Source organism: Poecile atricapillus, chromosome 26, assembly GCF_030490865.1.
Source record: "Poecile atricapillus isolate bPoeAtr1 chromosome 26, bPoeAtr1.hap1, whole genome shotgun sequence".
Taxonomy (NCBI): domain Eukaryota; kingdom Metazoa; phylum Chordata; class Aves; order Passeriformes; family Paridae; genus Poecile; species Poecile atricapillus.
The window spans coordinates 1,215,046-1,229,252 of record NC_081274.1 but is presented as its reverse complement, the minus strand read 5'-3'; the positions used below and the strand labels follow the sequence as shown (position 1 = coordinate 1,229,252).

The window sequence follows — 14,207 nt, the reverse complement described above, 5'->3', positions numbered from 1 at the left end:
TCACCAGGATTTGGGACATTTTTAATTCCAAAATTCCCCAAAATCCCCAAAAAATTCCCCAAAAATTCCCAAAATTCCCCAAAAATTCCCAAAATTCCCCAAAATTCCCCAAAATTCCCCGAATTCCGCTGGGATCCCGCGCGGGGGAGGGGACGGGTGGCCCCTCCCCCCTCCCCCGGTGACGTCACGGCGATGACGTCACGGCGATGACGTCATTGTCCCCGCAGCAGCCTCGGGATGTCCTCGAGGGCTCTTTGGCACCGCTCGGCCACCGTGCGGCCACTGGGGCCACCAGGGCCACCAAGGTCACCAGGGCCACCAGGGCCACCGTGGCCACCAAGGTCACCATGGCCACCATGGCCACCAGGGCCACCATGGCCATGGAGGCCACCAGGGCCACTGGAGCCACCAAGGTCACCGAGGCCACCAAGCCCATGGAGGCCACCAAGGTCACCGAGGCCACCAGAGCCACCAAGGCCACCGTGGCCACCGGGGCCACCAAGGCCACTGGAGCCACTGAGGCCATGGAGGCCACCAAGGCCACCAAGGCCACCGAGACCACCAAGGCCATGGAGGCCACCAGGGCCACCAGAGCCACCAAGGCCACTGTGGCCACCGAAGCCATGGAGACCACTGAGGCCACCGGGGCCACCAAGGCCACCAAGGCCACCAAGGTCACCAAGGCCACTGGAGCCACCAGGGCCACCAAGGCCACCAGGGCCACCAAGGTCACCGAGGCCACCGAGGCCATGGAGGCCACCAAGGCCACTGAGGCCACTGGGGCCACCAAGGCCACTGGAGCCACCAGGGCCATCAGAGCCACCAGGGCCACCGAGGCCACCGAGGTCACCGAGGCCACCAAGCCCATGGAGGCCACCAAGGCCACTGAGGCCACCAGGGCCACCAAGGCCACCAAGGTCACCAAGCCCATGGAGGCCACTGTGGCCACCGTGGCCACCACCGCGCCCCCCCGCCAGGACCCTCCGGATGTCCCCAAGTGTCCCCAGCAGGTGCCTGGTGGCCAAGCGGCCGCTGGCCTCCCACAGCCGCTCCACCGTGGCCACCACCGTGGCCACCTGGGCCATGTCCCCGCTGGTCCCCGGGGCGTCCCCGAGGCGCCGCCGCAGCTCCCGGGGCAGCTCCCGGGCCCGGTGGCACGCGGCCACCAAGGCGGCCAGTGGCCCCAGCGCCGCCTCCGCTCGCCGCGCCCGCTTGGCGGCCACCTCCGCCCTGCCGGTGGCCACCGCCGCCTCCTCCACGGCCGCCGTGGCCGCCGCCATCTCGGCCGCCGCCCGGGGCCACCTTCTCCTCGTGCGCGGCCACCGCCGGGGCCGCCTCGTCCTCGCCCAGGGCCAGCGGCGGCCGCCGGGCCGCCCTCAGCAGGTGGCCACCGGCCACGTCCCAGCGGGCCACCAGCTCCCGCAGGGCCGGGCCGGAAGCCGAGGTGGCCACGGCGGCCTCGGCGGTGGCCGCGGCCCGGCAGGCCCGGAGGAGCTCGGTGGCCTCGGTGGCCAGCTGGGCCCAGGCGTGGTCGAGGGCGGCCAGCGAGTGGAGCCAGGCGGTGGCCACGGTGGCCACGGTGGCCCCCGTGGTGGCTGTGGTGGCCACAGTGGCTGTGGTGGCCCCCGTGGTGGCTGTGGTGGCCACAGTGGCCGTGGTGGTCCCTGGGGTGGCCGTGGTGGCCACAGTGGCCGCGGTGTCCCCTGTGGTGGCCGTGGTGGTCCCTGGGGTGGCCGTGGTGGCCACAGTGGCCGTGGTGGCCTCCAGGGTTGTCATGGTGGCCCCCAGGCTGGCTGTGGTGGCCACAGTGTCCCCCATGATGGCCACAGTGTCCCCCATGGTGTCCCCCAAGGTGGCCATGGTGGCCACAGTGTCCCCTGTGGTGGCCACAGTGTCTCCTGTGGTGGCCACGATGTCCCCCGTGGTGGCCACAGTGTCCCCTATGGTGGCCACAGTGTCCCCTATGGTGGCCACAGTGTCCCCCGTGGTGTCCCCCGTGGTGGCCGTGGTGGCCGTGGTGGTGGCCACGGTGTCCCCCGTGGTGGCCGTGGTGGCCGTGGTGGTGGCCACGGTGTCCCCCGCGGTGGCCCCGAGGCTGGGTGGCGAGGGGACGCCGCGGTGGCCCAGGGTGTGTCGGAGGTGGCCGATGAAGGTGGCCAGGCCGGCGTGCAGGGAGCCGTGGCCGGTGGCCAGCGCGACGTCACCGGCCGGGCCGGCAGCGGTGGCCGCCAGCTGGCCCAGGGTGGCCACCACGGCCACCAGCGGCTCCAGCAGCGCCGGGGACAGCTGGGGAGGGGACAGCAGAGGTGGCACCGCCGGGGGTGGCACCGGGGCCATCAAATCTGTCACCTCCTGTCACCTCTGTCACCCCCGTGTCCCCTCCTGTCACCTCCTGTCACCTCCTGTCACCTCTGCCACACCCGTGTCACCTCCTGTCCCCTCCTGTCCCCTCCTGTCCCCTCCTGTCACCTCCTGTCCCCTCCCTGTCCCCTCCTGTCCCCTCCCTGTCCCCTCCTGTCCCCTCCTGTCACCTCCTGTCACCTCCTGTCACCCCTTGTCACCCTCGTGTCCCCTCTGTCACCTCTGCCACCCCCGTGTCACCTCCTGTCCCCTCCTGTCCCCTCCCTGTCCCCTCCTGTCCCCTCCTGTCCCCTCCTGTCCCCTCCTGTCACCTCCTGTCACCTCCTGTCACCTCTGCCACCCCCGTGTCACCCCCGTGTCCCCTCCTGTCCCCTCCCTGTCCCCTCCCTGTCCCCTCCTGTCACCTCCTGTCCCCTCTGCCATCCCCGTGTCACCTCCTGTCCCCTCCTGTCCCCTCCTGTCCCCTCCTGTCACCTCCTGTCCCCTCCCTGTCCCCTCCTGTCACCTCCTGTCCCCTCCCTGTCCCCTCCTGTCACCTCTGTCACCTCTGCCACCCCCGTGTCACCTCCTGTCCCCTCCTGTCCCCTCCTGTCCCCTCCTGTCCCCTCCCTGTCCCCTCCCTGTCCCCTCCTGTCACCTCCTGTCACCCCCGTGTCACCTCCTGTCACCTCCTGTCCCCTCCCTGTCCCCTCCCTGTCCCCTCCTGTCCCCTCCTGTCACCCCCGTGTCACCTCCTGTCCCCTCCCTGTCACCTCCTGTCCCCTCCCTGTCCCCTCCCTGTCACCTCCTGTCCCCTCCCTGTCCCCTCCCTGTCCCCTCCTGTCCCCTCCTGTCCCCTCCCTGTCCCCTCCCTGTCCCCTCCTGTCCCCTCCCTGTCCCCCTCCTGTCACCTCCTGTCCCCTCCCTGTCCCTCCCTGTCACCTCCCTGTCCCCTCCCTGTCACCTCCTGTCCCCTCCTGTCACCTCCCTGTCCCCTCCTGTCACCTCCTGTCCCCTCCTGTCACCTCCCTGTCACCTCCTGTCCCCTCCTGTCACCTCCCTGTCCCCTCCTGTCACCTCCTGTCCCCTCCTGTCCCCTCCTGTCACCTCCTGTCCCCTCCCTGTCCCCTCCTGTCCCCTCCCTGTCCCTCCCTGTCCCCTCCCTGTCCCCTCCCTGTCCCCTCCTGTCCCCTCCCTGTCACCTCCTGTCCCCTCCCTGTCACCTCCTGTCCCCTCCTGTCCCCTCCTGTCACCTCCCTGTCCCCTCCTGTCCCCTCCTGTCCCCTCCTGTCACCTCCCTGTCCCCTCCTGTCCCCTCCCTGTCCCCTCCTGTCCCCTCCTGTCCCCTCCCTGTCCCCTCCCTGTCCCCTCCTGTCACCTCCTGTCCCCTCCTGTCCCCCCGCCCCGGGATTGTCGCACCTCGGGGGGCTCCATGGCCCTTGGGGACACTCCGGTGACACTCGGTGGCCCTTCGGTGACACTCGGACACACTCGGGGACCCTCGTGGGGGACACTCGGGAATCTTCGGACACACTCGGGGACACTCGGGAACTCTCGGGGGGGACACTCGGACACGCTCGGGGACCCTCGGTGACACTCGGGGACCCTCGGACACACTCGGACACACTCGGGGACCCTCGTGGACACTCGGACACACTCGGACACACTCGGGGACACTCGGACACACTCGGGGACACTCGGACACACTCGGACACACTCGGACACACTCGGGGACACTCGGACACACTCGGGGACCCTCGGACACACTCGGACACACTCGGGGGGGGGACACGCGCGGACGTGGCGCGGCCGAGGGAGGGGCGAGGCAGGAAGCGGTGACGTCACCGGCCCCGCCCCTCGCCCCGCCCACCCGCGGGGCCGCGGCGGGGTCGCCTCGATGTCCCCAATGTCCCCCCCGGTGTCCCCAATGTCCCCTCGGTGTCCCCAATGTCCCCTCAGTGTCCCCAATGTCCCCTCGATGTCCCCAATGTCCCCTCGATGTCCCCAATGTCCCCCCCGGTGTCCCCAATGTCCCCTCGATGTCCCCTCGGTGTCCCCAATGTCCCCCCAATGTCCCCTCGATGTCCAGTTGGGGACACCGGGGTGACATCGGGGGGGGGGGGGTCACGTGAGGACACTTGGGGACACGGAGGTGACCCAGAGCGGGACAGGGACATCAGGGTGGCCCCGGTGTCCCCGAGGGAGGGACACGAGGATGTCCCCGATGTCCCCAACCCCCCCAGGGATGTCCCCAATGTCCCCAAGCCCCTCCAGGGATGTCCCCAATGTCCCAAACGCCACTCCGGGGATGTCCCCAGCGCCCCCCGCGGTGTCCCCGATGTCCCCGACGCCACCCCGGGGATGTCCCCAATGTCCCCAACCCCCCCCCCGGAATGTCCCCAGTGTCCCCAATGTCCCCTAACCCCCCCAGGGATGTCCCCAGTGTCCCCAGGGATGTCCCCAGGGATGTCCCCAGTGTCCCCAAATGTCCCCAGTGTCCCCAGGATGTCCCCAAATGTCCCCAGTGTCCCCTACCCCCCCCAGGGATGTCCCCAGGGATGTCCCCAGTGTCCCCAATGTCCCCAGGGATGTCCCCAGGGATGTCCCCAGGGATGTCCCCAATGTCCCCAGGGATGTCCCCAGTGTCCCCTACCCCCCCCAGGGATGTCCCCAATGTCCCCAGGGATGTCCCCAGTGTCCCCAATGTCCCCTGCTGTCCCCAGTGTCCCCAGGGATGTCCCCAATGTCCCCAGTGTCCCCAATGTCCCCTGCTGTCCCCAGTGTCCCCTACCCCCCCCGGGGATGTCCCCAATGTCCCCTGCTGTCCCCAGTGTCCCCAATGTCCCCAGTGTCCCCAATGTCCCCTATCCCCCCCGGGGATGTCCCCGATGTCCCCAGGGATGTCCCCTGCTGTCCCCAATGTCCCCAGATGTCCCCAGTGTCCCCTACCCGCTCCCCTCCAGCGCCCCCAGCGCCACCCGCAGCCTCCGCGCCACCTCCTCGTGCCCGTCCCCCGATGTCCCCAAGGCCACCGCGATGTCGCCGAGGGCGCGCGCGGCGCAGGGGAAGCCCCCGGGCGTCCCCTCGGCGGCGTCGCGGGTGACAGCGGCCACCAATGTCCCCAAGGCGTCGGTGGCCTCCTCCAGCCGCGCCAGCAGCAGCGCGGTGGCCCCGGCGGTGGCCGCGGTGGCCTCGGCGCTGGCCCTGGTGGCCGCCACCTCCCGCGCGCGCTGTCGCAGCCGCCGGGCCGTGTCGCGCTGCCGGCCCGCCGAGGTGGCCAAATGTCGCCGCGATGTCGCCAGGGCCCGCCGGGCCACCTCGCACGACGCGGCCACCGCCGCCAGGGCCAGCAGCAGGTGACAATCGTCGGCCACCCCCAGGGCGGCGCGCGCGCGGTCCAGCGACACTGCGGGGACAGGAGAGGGGTGGCACTGGGGACACCAGGGACAAGGGAGGGGTGGCACTGGGGACACCGGGGGGACAGCGGGGACAGGAGAGGGGTGGCACTGGGGACACCGGGGACACGGGAGGGGTGGCACTGGGGACACCGGGGGGACAGCGGGGACAGGAGAGGGGTGGCACTGGGGACACCGGGGACACGGGAGGGGTGGCACTGGGGACACCGAGGGGACAGCGGAGTGACACTGGGGACACCGGGGGGACAGCGGGGACAGGAGAGGGGTGGCACTGGGGACACCGGGGGGACACCGGAGTGACACTGGGGACAAGGGAGGGGTGGCACTGGGGACACCGGGGGGACAGCGGGGACAGGAGAGGGGTGGCACTGGGGACACCGGGGGGACACCGGAGTGACACTGGGGACAAGGGAGGGGTGGCACTGGGGACACCGGGGGGACAGCGGGGACAGGAGAGGGGTGGCACTGGGGACACCGGGGGGACACCGGAGTGACACTGGGGACAAGGGAGAGGTGGCACTGGGGACACCGGAGTGACAGCGGGGACAGGAGAGGGGTGGCACTGGGGACACCGGAGTGACATCGGGGGGTGGCACTGGGGACACCGGAGTGACAGCGGGGGTGGCACTGGGGACACCGGAGTGACATTGGGGACAAGGGAGGGGTGGCACTGGGGACACCGGAGTGACAGCGGGGACAAGGGAGGGGTGGCACTGGGGACACCGGGGGGACACTGGGGACACCGGAGTGACATCGGGGGGTGGCACTGGGGACACTGGAGTGACATTGGGGACACGGGAGTGACACTGGGGACAGCAGAGGTGGCACTGGGGACAGGAGATGGCACTGGGGACAGGAGATGGCACTGGAGTGGTGGCACTGGGGACAGTGGGGGGGTGGCACTGGGGACAGGAGATGGCACTGGAGTGGTGGCACTGGGGACAGTGGGGGGGTGGCACTGGGGACAGTGGGGGGTGGCACTGGGGACAGGAGATGGCACTGGAGCGGTGGCACTGGGGACAGTGGGGGGGTGGCACTGGGGACAGTGGGGGGTGGCACCGGGGACAGGAGATGGCACCAGAGTGGTGGCACTGGGGACAGTGGGGGGTGGCACTGGGGACAGTGGGGGGTGGCACTGGGGACAGGAGATGGCACCAGAGTGGTGGCACTGGGGACAGTGGGGGGTGGCACTGGGGACAGTGGGGGGTGGCACTGGGGACAGCAGAGGTGGCACTGGGGACAGGAGATGGCACCAGAGTGGTGGCACTGGGGACAGTGGGGGGTGGCACTGGGGACAGGAGATGGCACTGGGGACAGTGGGGGGTGGCACTGGGGACACTGGGGGGTGGCACTGGGGACAGGAGATGGCACCAGAGTGGTGGCACTGGGGACAGTGGGGGGTGGCACTGGGGACAGGAGATGGCACTGGAGCGGTGGCACTGGGGACAGTGGGGGGTGGCACTGGGGACAGTGGGGGGGTGGCACTGGGGACAGGAGATGGCACTGGAGCGGTGGCACTGGGGACAGTGGGGGGTGGCACTGGGGACAGTGGGGGGTGGCACTGGGGACAGGAGATGGCACCAGAGCAGTGGCACTGGGGACACAGCACAGCCACCGGTCCCAGCCCAGTGTCCCCAGGGCCACCAGTGCCACCCCAGTGTCCCAGTGCCATCCCAATGTCCCCACTCCTGTCCCAGTGTCCCCAGTGTCCCCAGTGCCACCAGCCCAGTGTCCCCAGTGTCCCCAGTTCCGTCCCATTGTCCCCACCCCAGTGTCCCCATCCCAGTGTCACCAATCCAGTGCCACCAGTCCCTCCCCAGTGCCACCAGCCCAGTGTCCCCAATGTCCCCTCCCAGTGTCCCCATCCCAATGTCCCCTCCCAGTGCCACCATCCCAGTGTCCCCAGTGCCACCCCAGTGCCACCAGCCCAGTGTCCCCTCCCAGTGTCCCCAGTTCCGTCCCAGTGTCCCCATCCCAGTGCCACCAGCCCAGTGTCCCCAGTGCCACCAGCCCAGTGTCCCCACTCCTGTCCCAGTGTCCCCAGTGCCACCAGTCCAGTGCCACCAGCCCAGTGTCCCCAGTGCCAGCCCAGTGTCCCATCCCAGTGCCACCAGTCCTGTCCCAGTGTCCCCAGCCCAGTGTCACCATCCCAGTGCCACCAGCCCAGTGTCCCCAGTGCCACCAGCCCAGTGTCCCCAATGTCCCCTCCCAGTGTCCCCAGTGCCACCAGTCCAGTGCCACCAGCCCAGTGTCCCAGTGCCAGCCCAGTGTCCCCATCCCAGTGCCACCAGTCCTGTCCCAGTGTCCCCATCCCAGTGTCCCTTCGCAGTGCCACCAGCCCAGTGTCCCCAGTGTCACCACCCCAGTGTCACCATCCCAGTGCCACCAGCCCAGTGTCCCCAGTGCCACCCATGGCATCAGCCCAGTGCCACCAGTCCAGTGTCCCCAGTGTCACCACCCCAGTGTCACCATCCCAGTGCCACCAGCCCAGTGTCCCCAGTGCCACCCCAGTGCCACCAGTCCTGTCCCAGTGTCCCCAGCCCAGTGTCACCATCCCAGTGTCACCATCCCAGTGTCCCCAGTGTCACCATCCCAGTGCCACCAGCCCAGTGTCCCCAGTGTCACCACCCCAGTGTCACCATCCCAGTGCCACCCCAGTGTCCCCAGTGCCACCCATGGCATCAGCCCAGTGCCACCAGTCCAGTGTCCCCAGTGCCACCACCCCAGTGTAACCAGTCCAGTGCCACCAGCCCAGTGTCCCCAGTCCAGTGTCACCAGTCCCTCCCCAGTGCCACCAGCCCAGTGTCCCCAATCCAGTGTCACCAGTCCCTCCCCAGTGCCACCATCCCAGTGTCCCCGGTGCCACCAGCCCAGGGCCACCAGTCCCATCCCAGTGTCCCCTCCCAGTGCCACCACCCCTGTCCCAGTGTCCCCAGTGTCCCCTCCCAGTGTCCCCAGTGCCACCCATGGCATCAGCTCAGTGTCCCCAGTGTCCCCTCCCAGTGTCCCCATCCCAGTGTCACCATCCCAGTGTCACCAGCCCAGTGCCACCAGTCCTGTCCCAGTGTCCCCAGTGCCACCATCCCAGTGTCATCATCCCAGTGTCACCAGCCCAGTGCCACCAGTCCTGTCCCAGTGTCCCCGGTGCCACCAGCCCAGGGCCACCAGTCCTGTCCCAGTGTCCCCATCCCAGTGTCACCATCCCAGTGTCACCAGCCCAGTGCCACCAGTCCTGTCCCAGTGTCCCCAGTGCCACCATCCCAGTGTCATCATCCCAGTGTCACCAGCCCAGTGCCACCAGTCCTGTCCCAGTGTCCCCGGTGCCACCAGCCCAGGGCCACCAGTCCTGTCCCAGTGTCCCCATCCCAGTGTCACCATCCCAGTGTCACCAGCCCAGTGCCACCAGTCCTGTCCCAGTGTCCCCATCCCAGTGTCACCATCCCAGTGTCCCCAGGGCCACCAGCCCAGTGTCCCCAGCCCAGTGTCCCCATGGCATCAGCCCAGTGTCCCCAGTGCCAGCCCAGTGTCCCCATCCCAGTGTCACCATCCCAGTGTCCCCAGTGTCACCAGCCCAGTGTCCCCAGTGTCACCAGCCCAGTGTCACCATCCCAGTGTCCCCAGTGTCCCCAGCCCAGTGTCACCATCCCAGTGCCACCCCAGTTTCCCCAGTGCCACCCATGGCATCAGCCCAGTGTCTCCAGTGTCCCCAGTGCCAGCATCCCAGTGTCCCCAGTGACCCCAGTGCCACCATCCCAGTGTCCCCAGTGTCACCAGCCCAGTGCCACCAGTCCTGTCCCAGTGTCCCCAGTGCCACCCATGGCATCAGCCCAGTGTCCCCAGTGTCACCATCCCAGTGTCCCCAGTGCCACCCCAGTGTCACCACCCCAGTGCCACCACCCCAGTGTCCCCAATGTCCCTTCCCAGTGTCCCCAGTCCCCTCCCAGTGCCACCCCCTCACTGTCCCCATCCCAGTGTCACCCTGTCTGTGCTGGTCTATACTGGTCTATACTGGTCTATACTGGTCTATACTGGTTTATACTGGTCTATACTGGTCTGTACTGGTCTATACTGGTTTATACTGGTCTATACTGGTTTATACTGGTCTATACTGGTCCATACTGGTCTATACTGGTCTATACTGGTCTATACTGGTCTATACTGGTTTATACTGGTCCATACTGGTCTATACTGGTTTATACTGGTCTATACTGGTTTATACTGGTCCATACTCACACACAGCCCCGCACAGCACCATCAGTGCCAGGGCCAGCCCGTGCCCTGCCCGTAGCCCATACTGGTCCATACTGGTCTGTACTGGTCTATACTGGTCTATACTGGTTTATACTGGTTTATACTGGTCCATACTGGTCTATACTGGTTTATACTGGTCCATACTGGTTTATACTGGTCTATACTGGTTTATACTGGTCCATACTCACACACAGCCCCGCACAGCACCATCAGTGCCAGGGCCAGCCCGTGCCCTGCCCGTAGCCCATACTGGTCCATACTGGTTTATACTGGTCTGTACTGGTCTATACTGGTCTATACTGGTTTATACTGGTTTATACTGGTTTATACTGGTCTATACTGGTTTATACTGGTCCATACTCACACACAGCCCCGCACAGCACCATCAGTGCCAGGGCCAGCCCGTGCCCTGCCCGTAGCCCATACTGGTTTATACTGGTTTATACTGGTCTATACTGGTTTATACTGGTCTATACTGGTCCATACCAGTCTATACTGGTTTATACTGGTCTATACTGGTCTATACTGGTCCATACCAGTCTATACTGGTTTATACTGGTCTGTACTGGTCTGTACTGGTCTATACTGGTCTATACTGGTCCATACTGGTTTATACTGGTTTATACTGGTCTATACTGGTCCATACTGGTCTATACTGGTCTATACTGGTCTATACTGGTCTGTACTGGTCTATACTGGTCTATACTGGTCTATACTGGTTTATACTGGTCTATACTGGTTTATACTGGTTTATACTGGTCTATACTGGTCCATACTCACACACAGCCCCGCACAGCACCATCAGTGCCAGGGCCAGCCCGTGCCCTGCCCGTAGCCACCTCTGGCGGTTCCTTGCCCGTCTCTCCTCGCTCTCCAGCGCCGCGGCCGCCGCCTGGGCCAGCCGGGCCAGCAGCCGCAGCCGCCGCTCGTCTTCCTCCCCCGAGGGCCCCGCGGCCACCGGCGGGGCCAGCGCGGCCTCCTGGGCCACCTCGAGGTCCCTCTGGGCCACCAGAGCCCGGCCCAGGGCGGCCTCGGCCTCGCTCAGGGCCGGGGGGACGGAGGCCGGAGCCGCCAGGGACTCGGCCAAGGCCAGCAGGGCCAGCAGGGCCCGGCCACGAGCGGCCACCGCGGCCACCTGCGGGGACACCTGGGGGGACAGGGGGGGTCACCTGGGGGGACAGGGGGGGTCACCTGGGGGGACACCTGGGGGGACACGAGCGGCCACCGCGGCCACCTGCGGGGACACCTGGGGGGACAGGGGGGGTCACCTGGGGGGACACGAGCGGCCACCTGGGGGGACACGAGCGGCCACCGCGGCCACCTGCGGGGACACCTGGGGGGACAGGGGGGGTCACCTGGGGGGACACGGGGGGGACACCTGGGGGGACACGAGCGGCCACCGCAGCCACCTGCGGGGACACCTGGGGGGGGACACAGGGGTCACCTGGGGGGGGACACGGGGGTCACCTGGGGGGACACGGGGGGGTCACCTGGGGGGGGACACCGGGGTCACCTGGGGGGTCAGGGGGGGGGACAGGGGGGGACACAGGGGGTCACCTGGGGGGTCGGGGGGGGACACCTGGGGGTCACCTGGGGGGACACAGGGGGACAGGGGGGGGACAGAGGGACGGGGGGGGGACAGGGGGGGGACACTGGGGTCACCTGGGGGGACACGGGGGTCACCTGGGGGGACACTGGGGGGGACACGGGGGGGACACGGGGGGGACACCTGGGGGGACAGGGGGGTCACCTGGGGGGACACGGGGACCACCTGGGGGGTCACCTGGGGGGTCAGGGGGGGACAGGTGGGGTCACCTGGGGGTACACGGGGGGGACACCTGGGGGGACACGAGCGGCCACCGCGGCCACCTGCGGGGACACCTGGGGGGGGACAGGGGGGGGGACACCTGGGGGGACAGGGGGGGGACAGGTGGGGGTCACCTGGGGGGACACCTGGGGGGACAGGGGGGGGACAGGGGGGGACACGGGGGTCACCTGAGGGGACGGGGGGGGACAGGGGGGGACACCTGGGGGGACACCTGGGGGGACAGGGGGGGGGACAGGGGGGGACACGGGGGTCACCTGAGGGGACGGGGGGGGACAGGGGGGGACACCTGGGGGGACACCTGGGGGGACAGGGGGGGGACACAGGGGTCACCTGGGGGGACAGGGGGGACAGGGCAGTCAGGGGGGCACAGGGGGGACACCTGGGGGGACACAGAGGGGACAGGGGGGGTCACCTGGGGGGACACGGGGGGGACAGGGGGGACAGGGGGGGACACCTGGGGGTCACCTGGGGGGACACCTGGGGGGACATGGGGTCACCTGGGGGGACAGGGGGGGGGACACAGGGGGACACCTGGGGGGACACGGGGGGCACACGGGGGTCAGGGGGGTCCCAGGTGGGGTTTGGGGGGGTTCTGGGGGGGTTTGGGGGGTCCCAGGTTAAATTTTGGGGGTCCCAGATGAGATTTTGGGGTCCCAGGTGAGATTTTGGGGTCCCAGGTGAGATTTTGGGGGTCCCAGGTGAGGTTTTGGGGTCCCAGGTGAAATTTTGGGGGTCCCAGGTGAGGTTTTGGGGTCCCAGGTGAGATTTTGGGGTCCCAGGTGAGGTTTGGGGGTCCCAGGTGAGATTTTGGGGGTCCCAGATGAGATTTTGGGGGTCCCAGGTGAGATTTTGGGGGTCCCAGGTGAGATTCTGGGGTCCCAGGTGAGATTTTGGGGGTCCCAGGTGAGGTTTTTGGGGTCCCAGGTGAAATTTTGGGGGTCCCAGGTTAAATTTTGGGGTCCCAGGTGAGATTTTGGGGGTCCCAGGTGAGATTTTGGGGTCCCAGCTGAGATTTTGGGGTCCCAGATGAGGTTTTGGGGTCCCAGGTTAAATTTTGGGGTCCCAGGTGAGATTTTGGGGTCCCAGGTGAGATTTTGGGGTCCCAGGTGAGGTTTGGGGGTCCCAGGTGAGATTTTGGGGGTCCCAGGTGAGGTTTGGGGGTCCCAGGTGAGATTTTGGGGTTCCCCAGCTGCCCAGGTGAGATTTTGGGGGTCCCAGGTTAAATTTTGGGGTCCCAGGTGAGATTTTGGGGGTCCCCAGCTGCCCAGGTGAGATTTTGGGGGTGCCCCCCGGCAATTTGGGGTCTCCCAGCCCCATTTTTCCCCCTCCCCCACCGCTCCGGCCTCCTCAGATTCCGGAACTTTCCACTTCCCTTTTCCCTCCCGGCCTCACCCGCGACCTCGGCAGCTCCAAAAATCCCCAAAATCTCCCCAAAAATCCCCAAAACCCCCCAAAATCCCCCCAAAATCCCCCCGGACCCCCCAAAATCCCCCCAGGTTTGGGGGTTCGCACCTGCGGCTCCGGCCCCGGCCCCATCCGGAGGCTCCGGGGGTGTCGAGGCTCGGCCAGGGAGGGCCCCGAGCCCTGATCCTCCCCCAAGGGGCTGAATTTGCCCTGCCAGGACCTGAGGGATCCGCCCGGGGGGTTGGGTTTAACCCCTCGGGGCCCGGATTGAGCGCCCAGGGCCTGGATTTAACCTGACAGGACCCTACTGAGCACTTCAGGGTCCTGATTTACCCTGCCAGGACCCCACTGATCCCTTCAGGGTCCTGATTTAACCTGCCAGGACCCCACTGAGACCTTCAGGGTCCTGATTTACCCTGCCAGGACCCTACTGAGCCCTTCAGGGTCCAGATTTAACCTGCCAGGACCCCACTGAGCCTTTCAGGCGTCTGATTTAACCTGCCAGGACCCCACTGATCCCTTCAGGGCCCTGATTTAACCTGACAGGACCCTACTGAGCCCTTCAGGGTCCTGATTTACCCTGCCAGGACCCCACTGATCCCTTCAGGGTCCTGATTTACCCTGCCAGGACCCCACTGAGCACTTCAGGGTCCAGATTTAACCTGACAGGACCCTACTGAGCCCTTCAGGGTTCTGATTTAACCTGCCAGGACCCCACTGAGACCTTCAGGGCCCTGATTTACCCTGCCAGGACCCTACTGAGCCCTTCAGGGTCCAGATTTAACCTGACAGGACCTCACTGATCCCTTCAGGGTTCTGATTTAACCTGACAGGACCCCACTGAGCCCCCAGGGCCTGGATTTACCCTGCCAGGACCCCACTGAGCACTTCAGGGCCCTGATTTAACCTGACAGGGCCCTGATTTACCCTGCCAGGACCCCACTGACCCCTTCAGGGCCCTGATTTAC

At 67.1% G+C, this 14,207-nt stretch overlaps 2 protein-coding genes across 2 annotated transcripts; both read right to left on the bottom strand.

Moving 5' to 3' along the window:
• Positions 1-184: 184 nt before the first annotated feature.
• On the bottom strand, positions 185-4,115 carry LOC131588437 (ice-structuring glycoprotein-like). The gene is made up of 5 exons (XM_058857308.1): positions 3,994-4,115; positions 3,926-3,946; positions 3,760-3,830; positions 1,056-2,286; positions 185-1,014 (listed from the first exon to the last, which is right to left on the bottom strand). The coding sequence occupies exons 3-5, from the start codon at positions 3,772-3,774 to the stop codon at positions 185-187; spliced, it is 2,076 nt and encodes a 691-aa protein (XP_058713291.1). The 5' UTR covers positions 3,775-3,830; positions 3,926-3,946; positions 3,994-4,115.
• A 1,170-nt stretch (positions 4,116-5,285) lies between these two features.
• LOC131588436 (uncharacterized) lies at positions 5,286-13,458 on the bottom strand. Its single transcript, XM_058857307.1, has 3 exons — positions 13,348-13,458; positions 10,788-11,142; positions 5,286-5,746 (listed from the first exon to the last, which is right to left on the bottom strand). Exons 1-3 carry the CDS (start codon positions 13,369-13,371, stop codon positions 5,286-5,288), a joined length of 840 nt encoding a protein of 279 aa, XP_058713290.1. The 5' UTR covers positions 13,372-13,458.
• Between the last annotated feature and the right edge of the window lie 749 nt (positions 13,459-14,207).

Excerpts from the sequence above, each read along its gene's own strand:
- LOC131588437 (XM_058857308.1), bottom strand. Across the intron at positions 1,015-1,055 it reads TGGCCACGGTGGTGGCCACG|GCACCTGCTGGGGACACTTG; the intron begins GTGGAGCGGCTG and ends CTTGGCCACCAG.
- LOC131588436 (XM_058857307.1), bottom strand. The coding sequence starts at position 13,371 with ATGGGGCCGGGGCCGGAGCCGCAG. Across the intron at positions 11,143-13,347 it reads GGCCGGGGCCGGAGCCGCAG|GTGGCCGCGGTGGCCGCTCG; the intron begins GTGCGAACCCCC and ends GTGTCCCCGCAG. Across the intron at positions 5,747-10,787 it reads GGTGCTGTGCGGGGCTGTGT|TGTCGCTGGACCGCGCGCGC; the intron begins GTGAGTATGGAC and ends CTGTCCCCGCAG.